Source organism: Rhamphochromis longiceps, linkage group LG17 (assembly GCF_057381845.1).
Source record: "Rhamphochromis longiceps isolate RC_006_pf linkage group LG17, R_longiceps_female_GT1.1, whole genome shotgun sequence".
Taxonomy (NCBI): domain Eukaryota; kingdom Metazoa; phylum Chordata; class Actinopteri; order Cichliformes; family Cichlidae; genus Rhamphochromis; species Rhamphochromis longiceps.
This window is the reverse complement of record NC_140573.1, coordinates 24,390,725-24,410,128: the sequence shown is the minus strand read 5'-3', so window position 1 is coordinate 24,410,128 and position 19,404 is coordinate 24,390,725. Positions and strand designations below refer to the sequence as shown.

General features: G+C 39.8%; 1 protein-coding gene across 6 annotated transcripts in view; it reads right to left on the bottom strand.

Moving 5' to 3' along the window:
- The window catches only part of sfmbt2 (Scm like with four mbt domains 2), a 61,313-nt gene that overhangs the window by 3,631 nt on the left and 38,278 nt on the right, over positions 1–19,404 (bottom strand). For all 6 annotated transcript variants that reach the window (XM_085386251.1, XM_085386252.1, XM_085386249.1 and 3 more), the window contains 11 exons: positions 19,130–19,227; positions 17,647–17,748; positions 16,746–16,976; positions 15,712–15,838; positions 15,434–15,547; positions 15,307–15,349; positions 13,951–14,018; positions 8,517–8,656; positions 7,951–8,060; positions 5,635–5,810; positions 5,308–5,477 (listed from right to left, as the gene is read on the bottom strand). In XM_085386251.1, coding sequence (XP_085242377.1) covers positions 5,308–5,477; positions 5,635–5,810; positions 7,951–8,060; positions 8,517–8,656; positions 13,951–14,018; positions 15,307–15,349; positions 15,434–15,547; positions 15,712–15,838; positions 16,746–16,976; positions 17,647–17,748; positions 19,130–19,227 — 1,379 coding nt within the window. The remainder of the gene's footprint in view (positions 1–5,307; positions 5,478–5,634; positions 5,811–7,950; positions 8,061–8,516; positions 8,657–13,950; positions 14,019–15,306; positions 15,350–15,433; positions 15,548–15,711; positions 15,839–16,745; positions 16,977–17,646; positions 17,749–19,129; positions 19,228–19,404) is intronic.

Here is a 19,404-nt window from a genome sequence, read left to right as displayed (position 1 = left end):
AGGACTGAAACAATCTTCCAACCAGTCCGACCAGTAAAACTCCACAATGTTGCTGAACCACCTCACGCATAAACTATACTTTCAGCCTAACGATTCCCTCCCTCCCAGCAACCGCCATCCTTGTTGAGGCCACATGAATGTGTGTGTGTTTTTTTAATGTAATGAGGAAGGTAACTTGGTAAATTTAGGGTTTGGGTTATCATGCTTTCCTATAGACACAAGTACATAAAACAGGTAAGACTAGATTAACCTCAGCCAGCCACTGCAATAAAATGTTGCCACGTGAATTCTTTATTATTAGTAAACCAGAAATTTTGAATATTATGCAGGTATATTTACACTACTTTTATGTTGTTTGTTGACAAGCAATGCAGTGTTCCAAACTTCTGGTATAAACACTTGGAGTATTGTAGGAGTGCTGGAGGATACGATTTTGGGGTTAAAAAAGCTAAAAATTTGACTTTTTACTTCATAACTTGTGAGCAATGAAGCTCATTCTTTTTTTTTGTTGTTTCAGTTTTTTCAGGGTTATGCTTGTTGCCTGGTAATACACTGGTAATATTTTCTGAGGTTAGGTGCTCCAAATCCTGTTTGGGCCACATTTGAACCTAAGTAATTACCACAGTAGGTTTCATGTAATGTTAGTTGGATATGTTGAATTTATTGACTTTATTGCTAGAATACTCCCACTTATTCTGGATTATCTGTCCATCTGGGCTTTCTCTGATTTAAAGCAGACCTTAACTCCCTGCTAAACTGGCTTGTTGAGTTTCACTGTGGACTTTGAGTGATTTTAAGGAGGAATCTGCAACATTTAAAAAGTCTTCTTGTAATAAAGAGTGCTGAGGTCAATTGATCATAATACAGTCACATAGAAGATGCTACCTGCTCATTCACTGGTGTTAAAAACATATTCCTGTGGTTTAAAAGTGACACAGACAGCAATCTGGGAGACGTATTTATGATGCAAGAAATGGAAACTTCTCCTGCTGTTAGCTGAAGAACAGAAGAAACAGATTTCATTTTAGTTGCCGGTTCAAAGGCACAGTGGGGTACGCTTGCCACAAAATTTTATTGTGCGAACACCACAGCTACACTAATGCAGCTTTTTATTATCCAACATGCCAGGTTGTACTGCCCTCCTGCTAACAACTCAGCAACACTGCCCAAGTGCAGAGGACCAAAATTTAAGAATGCGATAATTTCCTGTAATCACTGTTAGTACAGAAGTCTGTTGTTACGTGTCTTGAAATGTATTTATGTTGTTGCACAAGTCTAATATTTTTCCAGACGAATCTATCTTTCAGCCTGACTTTCAGGTCAGTATTTATTTTATATTTAATTTTGTATCGTCATCAGAACTGTTAATGTTAAATCTGTTGTTTTTGGTCATCTTTAACAGTCATAATAATTTATTTATTATAATCTTATCAACTATTCTCCCCTTATTTAACCGGAAGATGAATGGTCAGATTTTGTCTTTTTATCCCTGTCATATAGCGGTCTGCAGCATATTCACACGTAGTATATGAATATAAATTAAGACACAAACTAAAATCTCTCAGGGCCTTCTTTTAACTTTTATGTTGCTTTTTTACTTTCTATTCTACAGTATGTGTTAATATTTTTAAGTGATCACTTTTAAAAATCTAATTATCTAAAATCTATTTATTCGTAATACCACCTCTTTATTCACCTGTAAATAACTCAACCTGCACAAAAAGGTGTAACACAAACAAAATGTGACTAAAAGTTTTCTGAAATGTTTGTTTTTGTTTTTTTTAACCACAGCAGCAGTGACAAGGACATCTCACCCTCATGAATTTTTATTATTATGTTATCCCCACTCTGCTTCATGTTTTCTAGCCACAGAGTGACAGTTTGTTTTTCATAAACAGAGCGGGAGCGCAAGAAGAGAGACAAGTGCACACTGAAATTAACAGATCCTTTTAAAATAATTACAGTTTATTCAAATCCTGACTTGCTTTCTATGGTGTGAAAGGTTCTGCGTGTCTTCTATTGTTTCATTCATCCAGACTGCACAGTGGGCGTATTAAAAGGTGGATTAAGTGCTTATATACACTTTTAATAAAAGTAGATTTTCCCATTTCTCTAAATATCAGCTGGACTGGCCTCTAATATGAGTGATAAACACTGATCATTTAATCATAAAACAAATATGGTGAGAAATGTGTCTTAAATCCTTTGTGACAAATGACAAAAGACATAATGAATAATAAAACTGTCTTTTGTTGACAGGACACAGGAATTTCTATTAATTCAGGACTCAAAGGCTGTCAGAATGCTGCTCCATTGCCGCCTGATCGATGCAAATCCAAAGGTTGTCTCTCTCTCTGCTGAGGTGCTGCATGCTTAGCATTGTTCTAGGCTGTGGCCTCCAGATAATCATATTTACATTTAAATGGCAACAGACATTACGTGAGGAGGAGGTATGGCACTCAAGGGATCCAGAATAGAAATCCATGCGAGTTTTCAGAAATGCTAAAGATCCTTGCCCCGAAAGAGCCCATTAAAACCCGAAACAGGAAGCATGTAAGCAAATACTCTTTCAGCTGTGTTGATGCTTACCCATAGCAGAGGTGCAGGAACCTTTCAGCTGTGCTGTGGACATTATATTTTACCTTTCCACTCATGATTGTAGTAAAAAAGTCATGCCAGTTTATACTCTTCCTGTACCGATAACATAAGATTACTATGGCATTTGTACAGTGGTCTGGATTAAGCACTTAATGAAGCCGTAACGCTCTGAAACTGTGAGCGTGTAGCATTGTGTTATACTTAATAACTTAGATTTGTGTAACGCCTTTCAAGAAACCCAAGGACGCTTTACAAAAGAGTATAAATAAACAAAAAAAGGCTAGAGGTCAAAGGCTTTGCTTAATACACGAGTTCTGAGAAGTTTCTTGAAGGACTCCAGTGACGGGAAGTTACGCCCCGGCCTACATGCAAAATGTTGTGAAGCTCATATAGGTGTCCACATAACCTCTGAAATTAAAGTTATGGCACTCTCTTTATTATAAGTGGCTTCAAAATAAGTGCTGTTCGTAGTGAATGTATATTTGTCAGACCTCCTTTCTTTGTTTACTCTAAATCTGTTTAACCAGGACAAAAAATGACCTAAATCAGCCATTTCATTCTGCTGTGACAAATGTAACGATGGTATTGTCTCACTTCATCATGCAAAAGCCATGAGGAGTAATATTCAATAGAAATGTCTCAGACAATTGTGAAAAGCTTTTAAAAACAGAAAAGTAGTTTTGCAAATTACTGATGTTATTGATAAATATATCACACAATATTGAGCATATCAGTCATCACATGTTTATTTAGTCCAATGTGATTGGCTGACCAGTATTTGTGCTCAACCCAACATTCAGGCTGAACGTAAAGCTGCTCTGGTGTCTCTGCTGGACGTGGTTGTTGATTGTTGTTGGATCAGGAGGACGTTGCTGGACAACGCCACCAGAAGGTCCTGGAGTGATTTCCTCATCTCTGCTTGCCTCGTCTTCTTCTTTGAGGAACAGCTGCGTGAGTTTTCTTACAGATTTTGTGATGACCAAACCCAAGATGAAACCCAGAGCGAGGACGGGCATGATGAGAGTCTGTTTAAGTCAGAGTTCTGCGAATCTTCATTTAATCCAGCAGGCACGAGTCTTGTTGAAACTGATGATGTTAGCAGTCTCAGGTGGAATGTTTCTTTTTGTGCTGGTTTTCTTTCATTGCTATGGTGACTCAAAAGCTCCTTGTTGCCATGGCGCCATGTTGTAGTACAACCAAAGCCTTTCTAGAAGCAAATCTCACCACTTTGCAGCCATCTTGAAAAAATTCAAGATGGCTTGAACCAAACCAAAACAAAAACCTGTAGCTCCTCTTATGGCCACTTGAGGCAGTCTAGCTAGCACTAGCATCCCCAGGCTTCTACCTTTCTACCTATAAAACCCGGAGAGCAGTCAAATGGTGGAAGTGGAAGCTAAACTGGCTAGTCATTCATATGTATATTAGGCTGTTAAGTAGGAATTCTGGAGGGAGGGGAGTGGGGGTGGGGGAGTGGAGTGTTTCAGTTTGCCATCTTGGGGAGAAATCAACACACATGGGTGTATGTCCTTTGTTGCTGACATTTATTGATAAAAACAGTACAAAAAACCAACCATTTGTACACATATTTACAAATAATTCAACATTGTCAGCAATCACTCACAATCCTGGCACTGCCATGGTACCTGTAGTCTGCATTTACCACATGTGTATCTTTTGCAGTGAACACATCGCACAGTGGCCTGATTTTTCTTGCATTTGTGTTTGACCTGACACGTGGCTCTTTTTCCAGGGCTAGGTGTGGAGGGTTCTGCCCGAAGCAACTGATCTTTTCTTGCCTTCTTCGCAGCTACATGAGAGTGAGCCAACTCTGTTGCAAGCGCCACCAGGAAGTCCACCCGTCTTTCCTTCGTCCCGGTGCATGCTTGATACAGCACATGTGCATTCAGTGCTGCCATGTCAATCATGTTATAAAACACGGCGACTGGCCAGCGCCGTGTTCCTTTGCGGACAGTGTACTCCCGAACCATCTGGTCCATCACATCCACGCCACACTTTGTTTTGTTGTAAAGGGTGACAGTGTTTGGCTTCCTTTTGGTGGTGTTATCAGTCTGAACCACGCTGTGCATGCTGCTAAGAATATAGACTGTCTTCTTCCGTTTGGCCATACTTTGCACAGTTTCATATAAAAATATTCCAGGAGGAGCCTAGACATCATGGTTCAGAGGTCCACTATAAAATGCACTGAATGCAACGCCTGTGTAGGCTGTTAAAACTAGAGAATGAACTCATGCCTGCTTTCACTGAAAACTGACCTTATCCCTGTGTTAATATGCTAAAGCTAACTGAGGCCTTAACCTGTGAGGTAGTCATATAATACGCTTTAAAACTCACACAAATGCAGACTTGATGCCTGAAGACGGTACTTCTGTGGCATCTGCATATTAAATGAACAACTTTAATGTGATTGACTGCAACCTTTCTGTGCCAGATGTGTGGCTATTTTTAGCTACAATAAATAACTCAGTGCCCAGCAGTGGATATATCTGCATAAGGCACCTGCATGAGAAGCTCCTCTTTTACCCCGCATTTTCTATATTCACATGTGATTTTGTTTATAATTTATACACTGTGCACTTTGTTGTGAGTGTACCTGCTGCTTGTCACATGAGCAGGAGTGCACAGGACACTTGTTATGCGAGACAAAATAAAGGACTGAGGAAGAAGTGAAGAAGTGAGGTGTTTTCTAACCTGCGGGGAGCCAGCGGGAGTGTAGTCCACAGCAGAGGAGCGTCTTTTCTTCTGCACAAAGATAGCTTTCCTCTTCTTCCTGCGGCGCGTCGGCTTGGCCAGCTCTCCCTCTGCTGTCTCCTCTCCTGCAGTGGGCTTGGATAGCTTCCTCTTCTTCCCATAGTAATAGGCTGTGGACGCAGAGCAGATGTTGAAAACAATGCACCCAAAACAAAACTTAGCCACTCATCCAGGGCAATTATACACTCTGCAGCATCACAAGCTTTGATTTGGGTCTCCTTCATAGCTGTGGTGCAGGAAGTGATGCGTATAATTACAGAGACTCACTGTATTTGGTTTTTGTTTGGACGGAGCAGTTCTCTGGGCACTTGTCAGTAACGAGGATGGGGCTGAAGAGGTTCGGGCAGCACTGTAGTTTCACACACACTTTACGGCAGAAATCTGGGATCTGGTCTGCTAGGCGGACAATCCGTATGGTGGAACGATACGTTTTTCCTTTATATCTGTGTGTGGGAGGAAGGAAAGGGAAGACAGAGGGACATTGTCAGTGAAGAATTACTTTTACTTATGAGGACAATGGCTAATTAAACCATCTGTGATCCATCAAAGCACTCATAGGTGAATGATGATTGCTTGCACAGCAAGGATGTGAAAAACGGGCAGTTTTACGACAGCCCGCATGACTTCAGACTGTTCGGTTGATTAGGCCGATTCAGGAGAACGGAGTGAGATGAAGGGTCAATTTGGCAATATCCCACATAATGGCTAAGGTCGGGCAAAGAGAGCGGAGCTGCTGGCAAGAAAAAAATATAATGACCTACAAACTAATGTTGGTCTGTGCTACTTTCTTTTTTTTGGAGGTTAATAGGTTAAAATCCAATAATAAATCATTAGTGAAACAGCAGTTTAGTTTGATTTTAAACCAAAACACATCAACAAAGTCACATTTCAATTAGTTGTATCGATAAATTTCTTTCAATACATTCTGTTGTGTAACATAAACGTGCTCACAGAAATCAGAAAAGGAATTTTTCATGTCATAGACTGAATGACTAATCATTTAATTTGCAACTGTTAAGGAAAATCAAAATCAAGTTAAAGCCCTAATAGAAAATAAAATAGTTAAATTAAGTCTTATACCCTTAGAAAATGCAATGCTGATATGTTAATTCTGACAGGACAGGATGACTTAAAGGTTTCTAAACATGCAGCAGAGTTTATCTGATCTCTTTGTTTAATCATTAATCATTAAATGAGACACATGCGTGTTTATCTGGTACTATAGCCCATTGTTGGCTCTGAGAGGAGGTTAGATGAGGGGAATTCCAGAGCAGTGCGTCTAACTCATAATAATTTTCATAGATACAATTTTCACTTACATGAGGCAGTCCTAATGAAAGGAGAACGCGGCTTGTGGTAGTCAAGGAGCAGAAGAAGCAAACAAAACGAAACAAAAACACACAAACAAAATACTGATTTTCTCTTTCTTCTGCTTTTAGAGGTCTCAAACTAACATAATGCACCAGCAGTCGGCAACTACGGTCAAATCAGTTAATACTAAGTCAGTCAATTCAATTTATTCAGTTACTTTTAATTATTAACTATGTTTGTCTTACTAATTTATTTTTATGGATCAGCATTAACTCTGCTCTTAGAACTTGTAGGAATGAACAGACTGCTGCCCACAAGGAACTATTTTCCACATTAACACCTTAAAATGTCTGATTTTTACTGATTATCAACTAAAAACTGAAAAATAAAAATAAAAACTATAAAAGATGCAAATCTGCAATAGCTTAAAAGCTGCAGATATTCTGCAACATTTGTGATATAAACTTTGCTTACCAATGTATTTTCTTATGTTTTAAACACTAATATAATCTATGAAATCATGCCAAGTTATTTAAAAAAGCCCTGTAATGACTATGACACGCCATGAGAGTTAATTCACACAGTGACCCTGAGATGTGCTCCATCAGGACCTCAATTTTAAGTAACAATCTGAAGAAAATTACAACCAAACAGGAACAAGATCCATTAATTAATGAGAAATATGTACTCTCTGTCAACTTGTTTTTGCTCTTGCTTAATTGAACTCAATTGTGTACTGAACCTTCTCCACTTTGGAGTCAGAAATAAATTGTCTCTCTGGGTGGTAGATGCCCCAGAAAATTAAAAGTAAATCCTCTGGCGAGTTGTCAAAACACTCGTGCGTGAATGTGATCACTGTGCTCTGCGGGCCAGCACAGGTGACTCACTCAGACTCATGACTGCCTGATTCTTTCTCGTTTCGGACGAAAAAAATGGGGCCGTTTTCGATTAGAAAACACCGAGCACGCAGCCTGAAGCTGTGGAATAATTTGGCTCTGTGCAGCCAGCAGTGGATGAAAATGCAGACCTTACACAAATACTGCAGCAACAAAAAACAACATAAAAAATTCAAAGAGGGGCAGGGAAAATGGCCTCGCAGGAAACGAGAGGAGGGGGAGGGACACAGGGCCCTTTTAGGAAAGATAGTGATGATTTATTATGAAATTCAATGGCCCATGACCAAAACAGGAGTGGAGCAAATGAAATGAGAAAAGAACATGTTCATTGTTGTTCCCCTGCCATTTTTTGTTTTGTATTTTCCTTTCCCCTCACTTGGCTTTGAGGGTCTCCTCTTGGCAGTCCCAGCTCTGATCCTCCAGCTCCTGCAGCTCCTTCAATACTCGTCCAGGCTTGTAGGCAGCGTTGATCAGCATGCTCAGCAGCTGGAAGCAAAAACAGAACAAAGAAAAAGACAAATAAACTCCTGCTTGATGTGAACAACTCAAGACAAAAGTGAACAAACACGAATGAGGATCCAAGCGAAAGTGAAAGAAAAGATACAGATCACAAAAAACTGTGGAGAAAGCTACATTCTCACACCTGCACAAAGTGCACGAGAGCACACAGTCTCTAGAGAAATTAAAAGGCTGTTTTCCCAAATGGTGGTGGCGGTGTATAACAGTAAACACTGCTGACTGACAGCTCCTCACATTAAAATGAAGGTGCTGCTGGGAAACGGCAGGTGGTTAACAAGACATCGCTGTCTCGGCCTCCGTCTCTTACCTCCTCCCTCTGTCAATTTCTGCTGGCCCACCTCTCTCTTTGAAAGTGTGCAACCCTTTGATTAAACCTGCTCCTCTATATAACCTCCCCCCCACCTGTTTTTGACATCAGCCCACCTCTTTGAGGACCAGTGTGCATTTTCCAGGTCCGACAGCCTGCGGCAGCTCTGCGATGCGTCCCTTGTTGAGGTAGGGTCCTGAGAAACAGCGGTGGTTGACAAAAATCTTGGAGCAGCAGTATCTTCCATTAGCTGAACCTAGGACAGAAGAAAAGAAGGAAAAATGGATGTTCACCACTATGGGAAATAAATATGCTACATGTAATACTGGCATAGTCCAAATAATATCTCTCTTACAAATTTTGAAACCATAAATAAAACATTGAAACAAATATTCTGGACAAAACTGAAACCAACATCGCATTTGGAAAATCAAAGAGAAACAGAAGAGAGTGCACAAGCGTACAAGGAAGCTTTCAGAGTAAACAGATTACACTTAGTTTTCGGATTTTTCTTTAAGTAGCCATGGGTCACAACATCTCATTATTCCTGGTGGAAAATGTCAGGTTGAAAGAAAATTATTCTCCAATAGGAACAAACGTTTCTCTGTATGTGTGGCCATGGTTGCAAATCAACTTGCAGAGTCAGCAGCAAGCCTAGGCGGACTAAAGCCACTTATATAATCGAGTTAAGTTAATTATATAACACATTTAAGCACAACAGATGTTGACCAAAGTGCTGCACAGCAATCAATAAAGAATTAGGAAAAAAATAGAACTATGGGACAGTAAGGGAGCACGATGGAAATTAAAATATAGCTGTAAAATAATGTAAACTAACCTACAATGTTCACGGAAAGGCAGACGTAAAAGGCTCAAGAGAAGAGGCGCTTTTTTTTGTTGACATACGAAAGACTGTTAAGTGAGGCTCTACTACCAGCTGGCAGACAGCTTGCTTAAAGCATTCTGCGTGGGGTATTAAACACTATAACATGTTAGATAATTGGGGGGGGGGGGGGGGGGGCAAGCCCATGCAAGCAGCTGCAATTGTACAAAAGGATTTTTAGATTAATCCTAAACTCTACAGTAACCAGTGCAATGACGCAAAGACAGAGGAAACATGTTCATGTCTCTGTTTGCCAGTTAGTACTGCAATCTTTACGATAAGTTGGTATGAAGTAGTACTTCCTCACCTGGATTATGGGCAAAACTCGACAGGCCAAACACAGCGGCTCATATTTGATACTTCCGTGAACCAATGTCTTCCCTGTCCACCAAACTGGAGTTTACAAACTTCCTTTCAAACCCATGTTTTGTTTCCTTAAAATACAAAACCTCATTTGATGTTTGACTGAATAATTGGTGTGTCACTTCCATGCAAGGGTGTTAGTCATACTAACGGCTTCAGTTTCTCTTTAAATGCAATTTTAGAAGCTAACATTGATGTCATGGTTTTTCCTGGCTCAATATGACGGGAATAGGCCCTTAAGCATGATTTGTCCACAGGTTTGTCAGTTCTGCATTTTCTTGTTATTTCTGACCATTTGATAGACAGAAAACCTCCCTTTAAACAAACTAGTTAAAATATTTTTAATGACAGACTTGGTGATTCTTCATTTTTTAGTGAAGGAATTTACCTGCATGTATGTTTGGATTATGTAAGTATTATAATAACAGATGATGTTTTTCAGTATTATAGTTGCATAATGAAACGACATTTAAACTAAATGTTGAACCTCTCTCAAAACACTTCCTTGTGGTTTGATTGAGCATTGGCAGTATAAGGAAATGACCCAACAACTTTTTACTGGTTTTGTTTCTCAATGCTTTTCTTCCACTCTGAACCAGAAAAAAGACAAAGGAAGAAAACAGAAAGCTCCTTTGTAAATGAAAGTAAATGAATGGTTGTGGTGCTCTTTACTTACTTACTACTTTCCAGTATATCATTAGTGTGTGACTAACCATTTCAGCACATAGGTGAGAGCAGAGTCAAACTGGGCCATGGGTACATCCTGTTCATGTGACCCCCCCCACTCCACCACCCTCCACCGCCTCCAAGAAACAAACTAAGAAGTCGTATGAACGATGCTGCACTCTGGCCTTACTGGAGCACCTGAAAACCGTCTGCACCTGGAGGTGCACTGCCAGGGGCGAATAGTAATTAGATATGGTGATGAATATGCATGAGCGAGTGGGCGGTTTTAAACCAGGGACCAAGGTTCTCCTCGAAACAATGCCCAGTTCAGCCCACCCCCACCCCTTTGCTCTTTTTGTGCTTGAACATACATGTTGCTTACAGACGTGTCTGCTCCCAAAGAAAACCAACCACACAATGAGGATGTGAGAGAAGGATGTGGTGTTTTGGTGAAATCTATTCTCAGATTTACTGATATGTCTGTTTATTTGGTTTCAGAAATGCACCCAGAAATACACCAAAGATTGCTAAGTGGCATTCTTAAAAAAAGCTACTTTACCTGACTGTTTTCTAAATTTTGGCTCCAATCCTGCTGGCCGTGGTGATATATTTTACATTTACTGAAATTTGGAAATGACGCAGCTTCATGGTGAATTTCCCTTAGGGCGCAATGGTGTTGAGGAAACCCCCAGTTCAGTTCAGTTATTTCAGACACTGAGGCAAGTGAAAACGAAAAATAACACACCCACATTTATTTGTCAATTGCACAGTAGATCTGAATTCACAAAAATTACCTGCTTTAAGTTTTTTAGAGATGTTGAACATGTGGCCGAAAATATCCGCCTATGCTTTAGTTTTCATTCCTAAATAAACAGTTTATCCTGAGCTTTGTTATGTGTTATGTTTAGTTATGTAAAGCTGATATATATCTTAACAGCACACTGTTCAGACTGCTCTAAATTGCTGTGATGTCATATAGAGATGATATCCCTAATATGGTCATCTCAGGTGCACAGGTGCAGTTTATGAGGGGCAGCCAATCAGGAAAAAAATACTTCAATGGAGAGAAAACAGCTTGTTTGAGACGGTGGATGAATGGAGGTATAAATAAGGATATTTAAAAGATTACTTAAAATCGCAGATACTCTTATTAAAGAACATAAAACTGGAATGAGCAGATTCCCTTTAAGTTAGGCAAAAGAAAACTAGAGTCACAGGACAATTTGTAAAAAGGAAAAGGTAATTTTTAAGGATTCGCTTTATAAGCACATTAAAGTTCATGTGGTCACAAAAGAATGCTGTGTTCTGGCTCTAAGATTTTGTTTGTGGGTGTAACCTTCTCGCTCCAGCTGATAAAAAGCCAAACATACACATAGTACTCCCAGGGCAGCTACAATAACAGCGGGTAGAACAGAAACGCTCCGGCTCTCTAATGCATTAGAGATAAATAGGGATTTCCTGTGTAAAAGCTTTCTTTACATGTGCATATCTAGAATATGGTTTTATAAGAGAGAGAGAAAAAAAGATGTTTACTGAGGAGGAAATGAAACTTAGTGACTGTAAAACATAGTTGCATCTTGTGCTGCTTTTTGCTTTCTCAAGTACAGTTAAACATTTCTTTAACATTACTGATTCAGTTAAAACCACAGCAGAAGAGGCTAAAAATGCATCTCTCTTTGTGGGATTACTGTAATTAATTTATCAAAGAGACAAACTGATTTACTTAATATGTAAAAACCGTATTAGTGTGAGAAGGAAGATCTTTTTATAAAAAATATTTTTTCCCCTTTTGACTTTGGGGAAAACGGAAGACAAACAATAAAAGGAAATCCGTGTAGCTCCAACCAACGATAACGACTAGGAGTAGTTGATAAAGTAAAAATGTGGCTCTCATACAGTAAATGAGAACAAATGAGCATATCGATGCCAATGCTTGTTAATCATTACCAGCTGATAATGGACAGTGGACATGGATGTAGCTGAGAACAAGCATGATGATTTATGGAGTACATGCATAATTTAGTGGTTACTTCAGGATGTATTTCTGTCATTGCTGACTGACGTCTCAAGTAGTTTACTGTTCCCAGTAACTCATTAACACCATGCATGTTAAAACACAGATTTTAACTAGAACCAAAAACATCGTCTGGATAAATTCCCTGCTTGTGTCCTCAGGGTTACTAGTTTTCCTGCGAACTGAGCTAGATTGAAAGCGCTCCTGCGGGGTGAATTTTCGACCCTGCTCGTTGGGTAGACGTGTTTCAAAATACATTGAAGCTCTGTTAAAAACAAAAACAAACTTATTAAATTATTTAAATTAAATAATCTATTTTTGTTTTAATCCTATAGAACAAATGCAGCATCACCAAGTTCAGCAGTGATGTCACCAACTCTGAGTATGGAACAGTTTTTATCATCCAACCGAGGAAAGAAAAAACACCTTAAAGAAGCATAATCTCAAGTTTCAAGGTGCTTTATATTGTAAGGTAAAGACCTACAATATTAGAGTACCAGACGATCCCCTGTGAGCAGCATTTGGTGACAGCTATAACTATTAGTAACTCTAGGAACCACAAGCAAGCCTGCAGTCTGAAAGCCAAGTGCTCTATTTGGTACTACAAGATGTTTAAGATATGAAGAAGCCTTATCACTCAGGACTTTTTATGTGATCGAGATTCTAAATTCAATTCTGTATTTATCAGGGAGCCGATGAAGACGAGCTAACATGGAAGAAATACGAGCCCTCTTTGTAGTTCCTGTCAGTACTCTCGCTGCGGCGTTTCAGTTCTTCTGAAGGCTTTTCAGGGAGCTTTTAGGTGATAATTAATTACAATATTCCTGCCTGAAAGTAACAAATGCGTGAACTGTTTTTTCAGCGTGATTCTGAGACAGGATGTTTCTATTAAGTAATACTGAAAGAAAGCAGTCAAACGCATTTGGTTAATGTGTGCACTGAAGGACATATCCTGGTTAAAAAAAGGCTCCTCACAGTGTTAGTGCAGGTCAGGTAATACCATCCAGAGTTGGTATCTGGTTAAACATTTTAGAAACAAATACAAATATAACCTCAGTTTTGTCTTATGAGATTCTCCTTCCTCTTCTTCTTCACTCTAAGTGTGACAACTTAAATTTAACTGTAATGCGTTTCACTGGAAAGCAGCCATGAAGGGACTCTCATAAGTCAAACTAGTGGGGAAATCCCTTACAGTGCCAACAGGTTGTAATATAATTTTGCTAGTTGGAGCCACTGATAGCTTTTAACATGAAATATATATAGAAGGTAGAACTGCTTAGATCAAACAGTCCATATTTAACTTTATGGCATGAAATATAGAGACGATGGAGAAAATTAATTCAACTTCCTTTAGTAACATCTCTGACTGAACCTGTGACAGGACACACATCTTCCATCACATTGTTTTCAAACTCAGCAACTTGTAAATAAAATTTACTAAAGTGTTGAAGTGGAGCTGAGTGAAACAGAGGAAAGCACATCAGAGTGCAGTAGGTATATCAGTGTGTAAATCCAGACTGACTTAAGAGTGGAGAAAGAGCGGGATTTCCTTTAATCCTCGCCACAGCGGCTCATTAGCATTAATCACCACAGATATATCATGTGTAACGTGGCTTTTGATTACCTGGATCCAAGGCGGCAGGCTGGTAGTGGTTGACAGGACTCGCCTCGACAGGCTGGGAACGAGCCAACCTGTGGAAAAACGCAATCAATCCAGTCAGGCTGATCAATAAAATTATCCAAGGGATCTAATCAAACGGCAAACAGTAGTCAATTCACTCAATCAATCGGCACAACAGCGACCGCTTTCAGCTTCAGAATTAGAAACAGGAGTGTTGGAAGGCGGGTGTATGTAGTGATACCGATGAAAGGATTCTCCTAAAGGTATGAAATGGGATTAGTGGTTAGATGAGAGAGCTGACAAAGTGCTGCTGAAGACCTCATATTTCTCCTGCTCTCTGACCGCCGCCCTCGCTCTTGCTCCCGCAAGTAAACAGTATAACATGCCATTCGTCTACAAAAATCAATCAGCGCCCCAGGAAAGCAATTTCTGCCCTAAAAAAAGCCACAGTTTCAATTAACAGGTTTGAGTGACACAGAGAAAGAAAAACCTTCAGGGTTTCTCTGAAGAAACATGTACTGATTTTTTTTTATTATCTTCTTTGGCTTTCAGGTAAAGGACAGAAACCAAAAACCCACAAATGATACCATTTTTCTGACCACACTGAAATTAAACCAATAACAGCGGTCTTCGGGTTACAGAGACATGCAGTCAGCGTTTCACTTTTAGCTGCAATTGAACTGTTTTCCAACACTTGAAAACCATGTTCAGGAGCAGGTTTAATGAGTGAGGAATAGGCATACAAGGAGAAAATGGAGGGCGCCAGATCAGTTTGATAAATGAGGCTAGGAAACCTTCATAGTTTCCTTTTGGAGCACTTTGAAATAAAGCAAAAGGTAACCAAGTCTTGTCTTTTTTTTTAAATATAGGTTGTGTATAATTCCTACAATAGACACTGTATCTATTAGTTAACTATTAGGGGGAAGGAGGACTCTCAGCCATCTGAATATTAGCATAAAATGTCCTCCAAAAATACTAGCACACGTCTTCAAAAACATAGACTGTATATCAAAGATGGGCACAGCTACTGATATCCATAGCAATTGATTGTCTAGTACCACCTTTTGAACCAGACAAAGCCCCCCCCTCCCCAAAAATAAATCACACCCTGCTTCACCATACTTCTGCACTCTAATCTGGACTAAAATATAAAAATGTAACTCCATGTGGTATTTCTATTTGAAAGTAGTCGTAGAGGGTGATACATCAACTAAGAAATAGGGTCATTTTCTTGGAAACTTCCATGCAAACAGATGAGTCACCCATTAAAAGAATGTAAAACACGGATACTGTGCCTGTCTTTGAGACAAAGTCTAAAGTCAGTTTTACTTTCAGTTTGTTTAATGTTGTGCTTCTTACTGTTTCTCTGGCTGGACCACTGCTATCTTCTTCTGCTTCTGGCCTGCAGAACGAATCAATGAGACTTTGTGTTAAGCTGTCACTGCATGGCAAATTTACATTTGTGTATATTTGTGTGTCTACGTACAGACAGGTTTGATTGGAGGGGTCAGAGGGTAAGCGTTGGCCTCGCACCAGCCGACAGGGAAGATGTCCATGGACTCGACATCCACGATGCACTCTGACAGAGGCTTCGGCACACCTGGAGATGGGCAGACAGCGGAAGGAAAGCAGGGGTGAGGGAACTGTCACACATATACAAACTGCTGTTTTTTTTCTCTACCCCATCTTCACTCTGGGACACAGCAGGAGTCCCTGACACTTAATCCTCACTGCACGCACACACTCACACACAAACGAATGTACCTTCCAGTCGGAGCCACAGCAGGCGTCCTCTGACCTGTGTGACCTGAGCCACACACACCTCAGCCGGTCGGTGAGGGTTCACTGCCTCCAGCCACATGTCCTTGGCAAAGTCTCTGCTCTGCCATGTCTGAACGCACACACACGAGGGGAAGAGAGAGGGCTTATTTTACATTCAGAGCAGGGATCTAACCTGAGGTAACCTGAAGCCAGGTTCAGATTACAAGACCTTCAAACTGATTTAACCCTTATTTTCCACTTGAAGGACTTCAAACAAGGTGCTGTAACAGGGATTTTGTAGGCTCATTGCATGTAACACAGTGTCAGATGGGTCTAATAAGTTCCTGTTTACAATATGTGTCTCACTGTAGAGTGTCAACTGTTATGTAAACCTGAAAAAGAATAAAACACTGATAAAACGTTCTTTGAGTGTTTCTGCTGTTTTCACAGTGTACTAACATAAATAAATATTTAAAAACAAGTTTTAAAAGTGATATAAATGGGAAAGAATTGAAAGTACAGAATGTTTTGCATGCATCATCCAAATGCAAATATCGTTTGCTTTTTTAACTTCACCAAAACAGAATAAAGTGGTAGACACTGCTCTCGATCATTTCATGCATTTTCTGCCTGGTGCTCATTGGTGCAAGCTTCTTCTGTTCCCAAACTGTGTGATTGGGACAGTGGGGCACAGTGGCGGTAAAGACAATTACAGCAGTGAAAGTGCAGGCAATGGCTTTGCACTTCAGATCGCAACTTACAAGATATGTTAAAAACCTCTGAGCTTGTTGGGACAGTGGGATTTAAAGCAGATGACACTTGAATAAAACCATAAAGCAGCACCAATTGTGTCTTCTGTCTCTGCTGCCACTATGCTATCCTGAAGTGTTGTGTTGTTTCGGTCTTCAATTTGGTTTTAAAATGTTTGCAGGAACCCTACTGAAAAGCAGCTTCCTCTGTACTAACAACGCTCCCATCAAAACATAGGCTGAACCATCAGGAGTGTCCCAGTTTACATCTCTTCACCCCATGCTTACATCAGGAAAGCAGGCGTCAGGAGCTGCTTCTGTCCCGCTCTGCTTCAGGTAGTCAGCCCAGTCAAAGTCCTGGCCCTCGTAGGCCCGAGGCCTCTCCAGACCCACCCCGTTCTTCATACACCACTGGACAGGCAGGATGCCAGGCGAGTTGGCATGACACACCACAAAGTGTGGCTTGGCTTCAGCAGAGAGGTCATCCAACATCACCTGGAAGTAGAACTCATTGTAGACCTGAAGAGTAAACAGAGGGAGAACATTTAATCTCTTCCTAACACAATGATTTCAACACACGTGTAAAAGAGATTATAGACGACAAATTTACTCTCCATCTTTTAAATGCTTAGACAGAGCAAATTAAAAGAAAAAAGATTTCAAGTATGAAGGCATCCTTGGTAATGTACAATTATTCTTGTGCCACACTAGTCTGCCAGTGTTTTAAGCCGCTGGATCTACCCTGTGAAACAATAAAGGCCAACTAATTATAAAATTTTAAATCATAACATTGAGCACAGTATGTACTATCTAAGCTGCTTTGCTTTCCCCCTGTACGATGCTTTTCTTTGTGTTTAGTAAATTAGGAAGAAATGTGTTCATCATGGAACAATTTAATAAAATACATTAAAAAAAACGGTATTATATAGTTAGAATAATGTGCAAATGATTGGTAGTTTTACTGCTCAAAAATCAATTAATATTTTTAATTAATGTGTAAAAAGGAAGAAAAAACCCAAATTCATGTCTAAGAAAGGTTCCAGTTGATTCCAGTGGTGCAGAGGAAGGCCTCGTCCATGGAAAAACATTTAAAAAATCCAATGCTTCACTAATAACAGAAGCTGACGAATGCTCTGTTTTGTTTTTTTTAGATAAGCCATTGTTCTCAGAGCCTTTCTGCGTGACTCACCTTTGTGACAGAAACAGGGCAGATCTGGAGCTGCTCCCATGGAGAAACCATCTCCAGCTTCATACCCATCTTGAAGGAGTGCTTGGGCAGGTCTACATGGTCCTGACACAGTAAAGTCAAGATTTTTAGACAAATGTGCTCCACTTTTGATCTCACACACACACACACACACACACACACACACACACACACACACACACACACACACACACACACACACACACACACACACACACACACTCCATGTAGGTCATTCAGACCCAGCTGGGTGGCCCTATAATGAATGAAGCATTCTGCGAGGCTTAATTCATGCTGCTGGCGATCATTGTGATGAATTAAATATAGTTTTTTGCCTCGCACATTGTTTTTCTAGCACCATGACACCTTTTTTACATTCAATTTGGTGTTGATAAGGTTGTGTTTCCTGTATCTCTTTGTTTTTTTTACCTTCTCTATTCCAACTGACTCAAAGTGTAATCAGTACATCCTGTATCACACGGTACTTTCTTGGTTTCACAAGAAAACACACTCAGATCTTCTTTGAAGGGTGTGTTTTCTGTTGTTTGTGATGACACACAATAAACTGTATTATGTAAGAAGGTTTTAGGTAATGCCGTGACTTTTTGCCTTTACTACGCTTATTCACTGAATGTAAGCAGGCTTCTATTTCTTCTATTCTCTTCTATTTATTCTAGCCTTTCCGGTTGGTAGGACCGTGTCATGTGGGCTGCTTTGGTAATTTAAATCTCTTATTTCTAAGATTTTTCTTTCACACTTTTACTCATCTGTTATGTCCGTATTGGATTCATTTCAGTTTCTGCACCCTCTTACTTGTGCAGAGCTCTATCAAAACCTAACATTAGCTGCAGGCATCTGTGTCTATGCAGCAGGTGCTCAAGCACAGCATTAGGAGGACGTCATCCAACACAAAATCATTCCAGCTACACTCATAAACAGAGGAATGCAATTAATAAATTACACTTCATTTTTGCATTGACTCATATTAAAAGCACAGTTTAACGCTAAAGTTCTTAACCTTGAATAAGTTGGATTGGTTTGATCATAATTTGTTCTGGCTCTTCATCTCTAAAGTAAATTATTCCTTAAATATTTTTGTGAATGGAGATGGAAAATATTCAAATGATGCGGTGGAAAGAAGAGAGTTCAGCTGCTGCAGTTCCAATTAATCCACCCGTCCTCCTACTAAATGCTTTATTCGGTGCAGGGGGGGGGGGGGGGGTCAGCTGAACATGAAAATGTTAAAGTTCCACAGATTTTTAATAACAGTTGAATAAATGGATGACTGAATACACAATTATTGAGATTTAATTGGCTTTCAAAGGCATTTCTTTTTTTCTGTAATTGGTACCAAGTAAGAAAACTTCCTGGAGATGTAAAATAAAGAGTTCCTATTCTTTCCTTATATCATAAATTAGCCATAGTTCACCTGGACCTGATCTTCCTGCAGGTCACTGAGCCTCACCTTGAACACCTCCAGAGGTAATGGATTCTTCTGTCCATCAAGCTGAGCATCCTCTAGAGCCTGCTGCCAGTCGGAGGTGCTCTTCGTAGACCTGAGCTCTGCGCGACAGATATGAGATTCTTTTTTTCTCAATTCAACAACTTTTTTCTTCAATTTAAAAACACAGACACACAAAGTCAACTGTTTGACAACAGTTATAGATCATAATTTGTCTGATGATTTAAATATTAAACCTTTAAGGATTAACTTGTCTCCTTATTTTCCGAGCAGGTGGT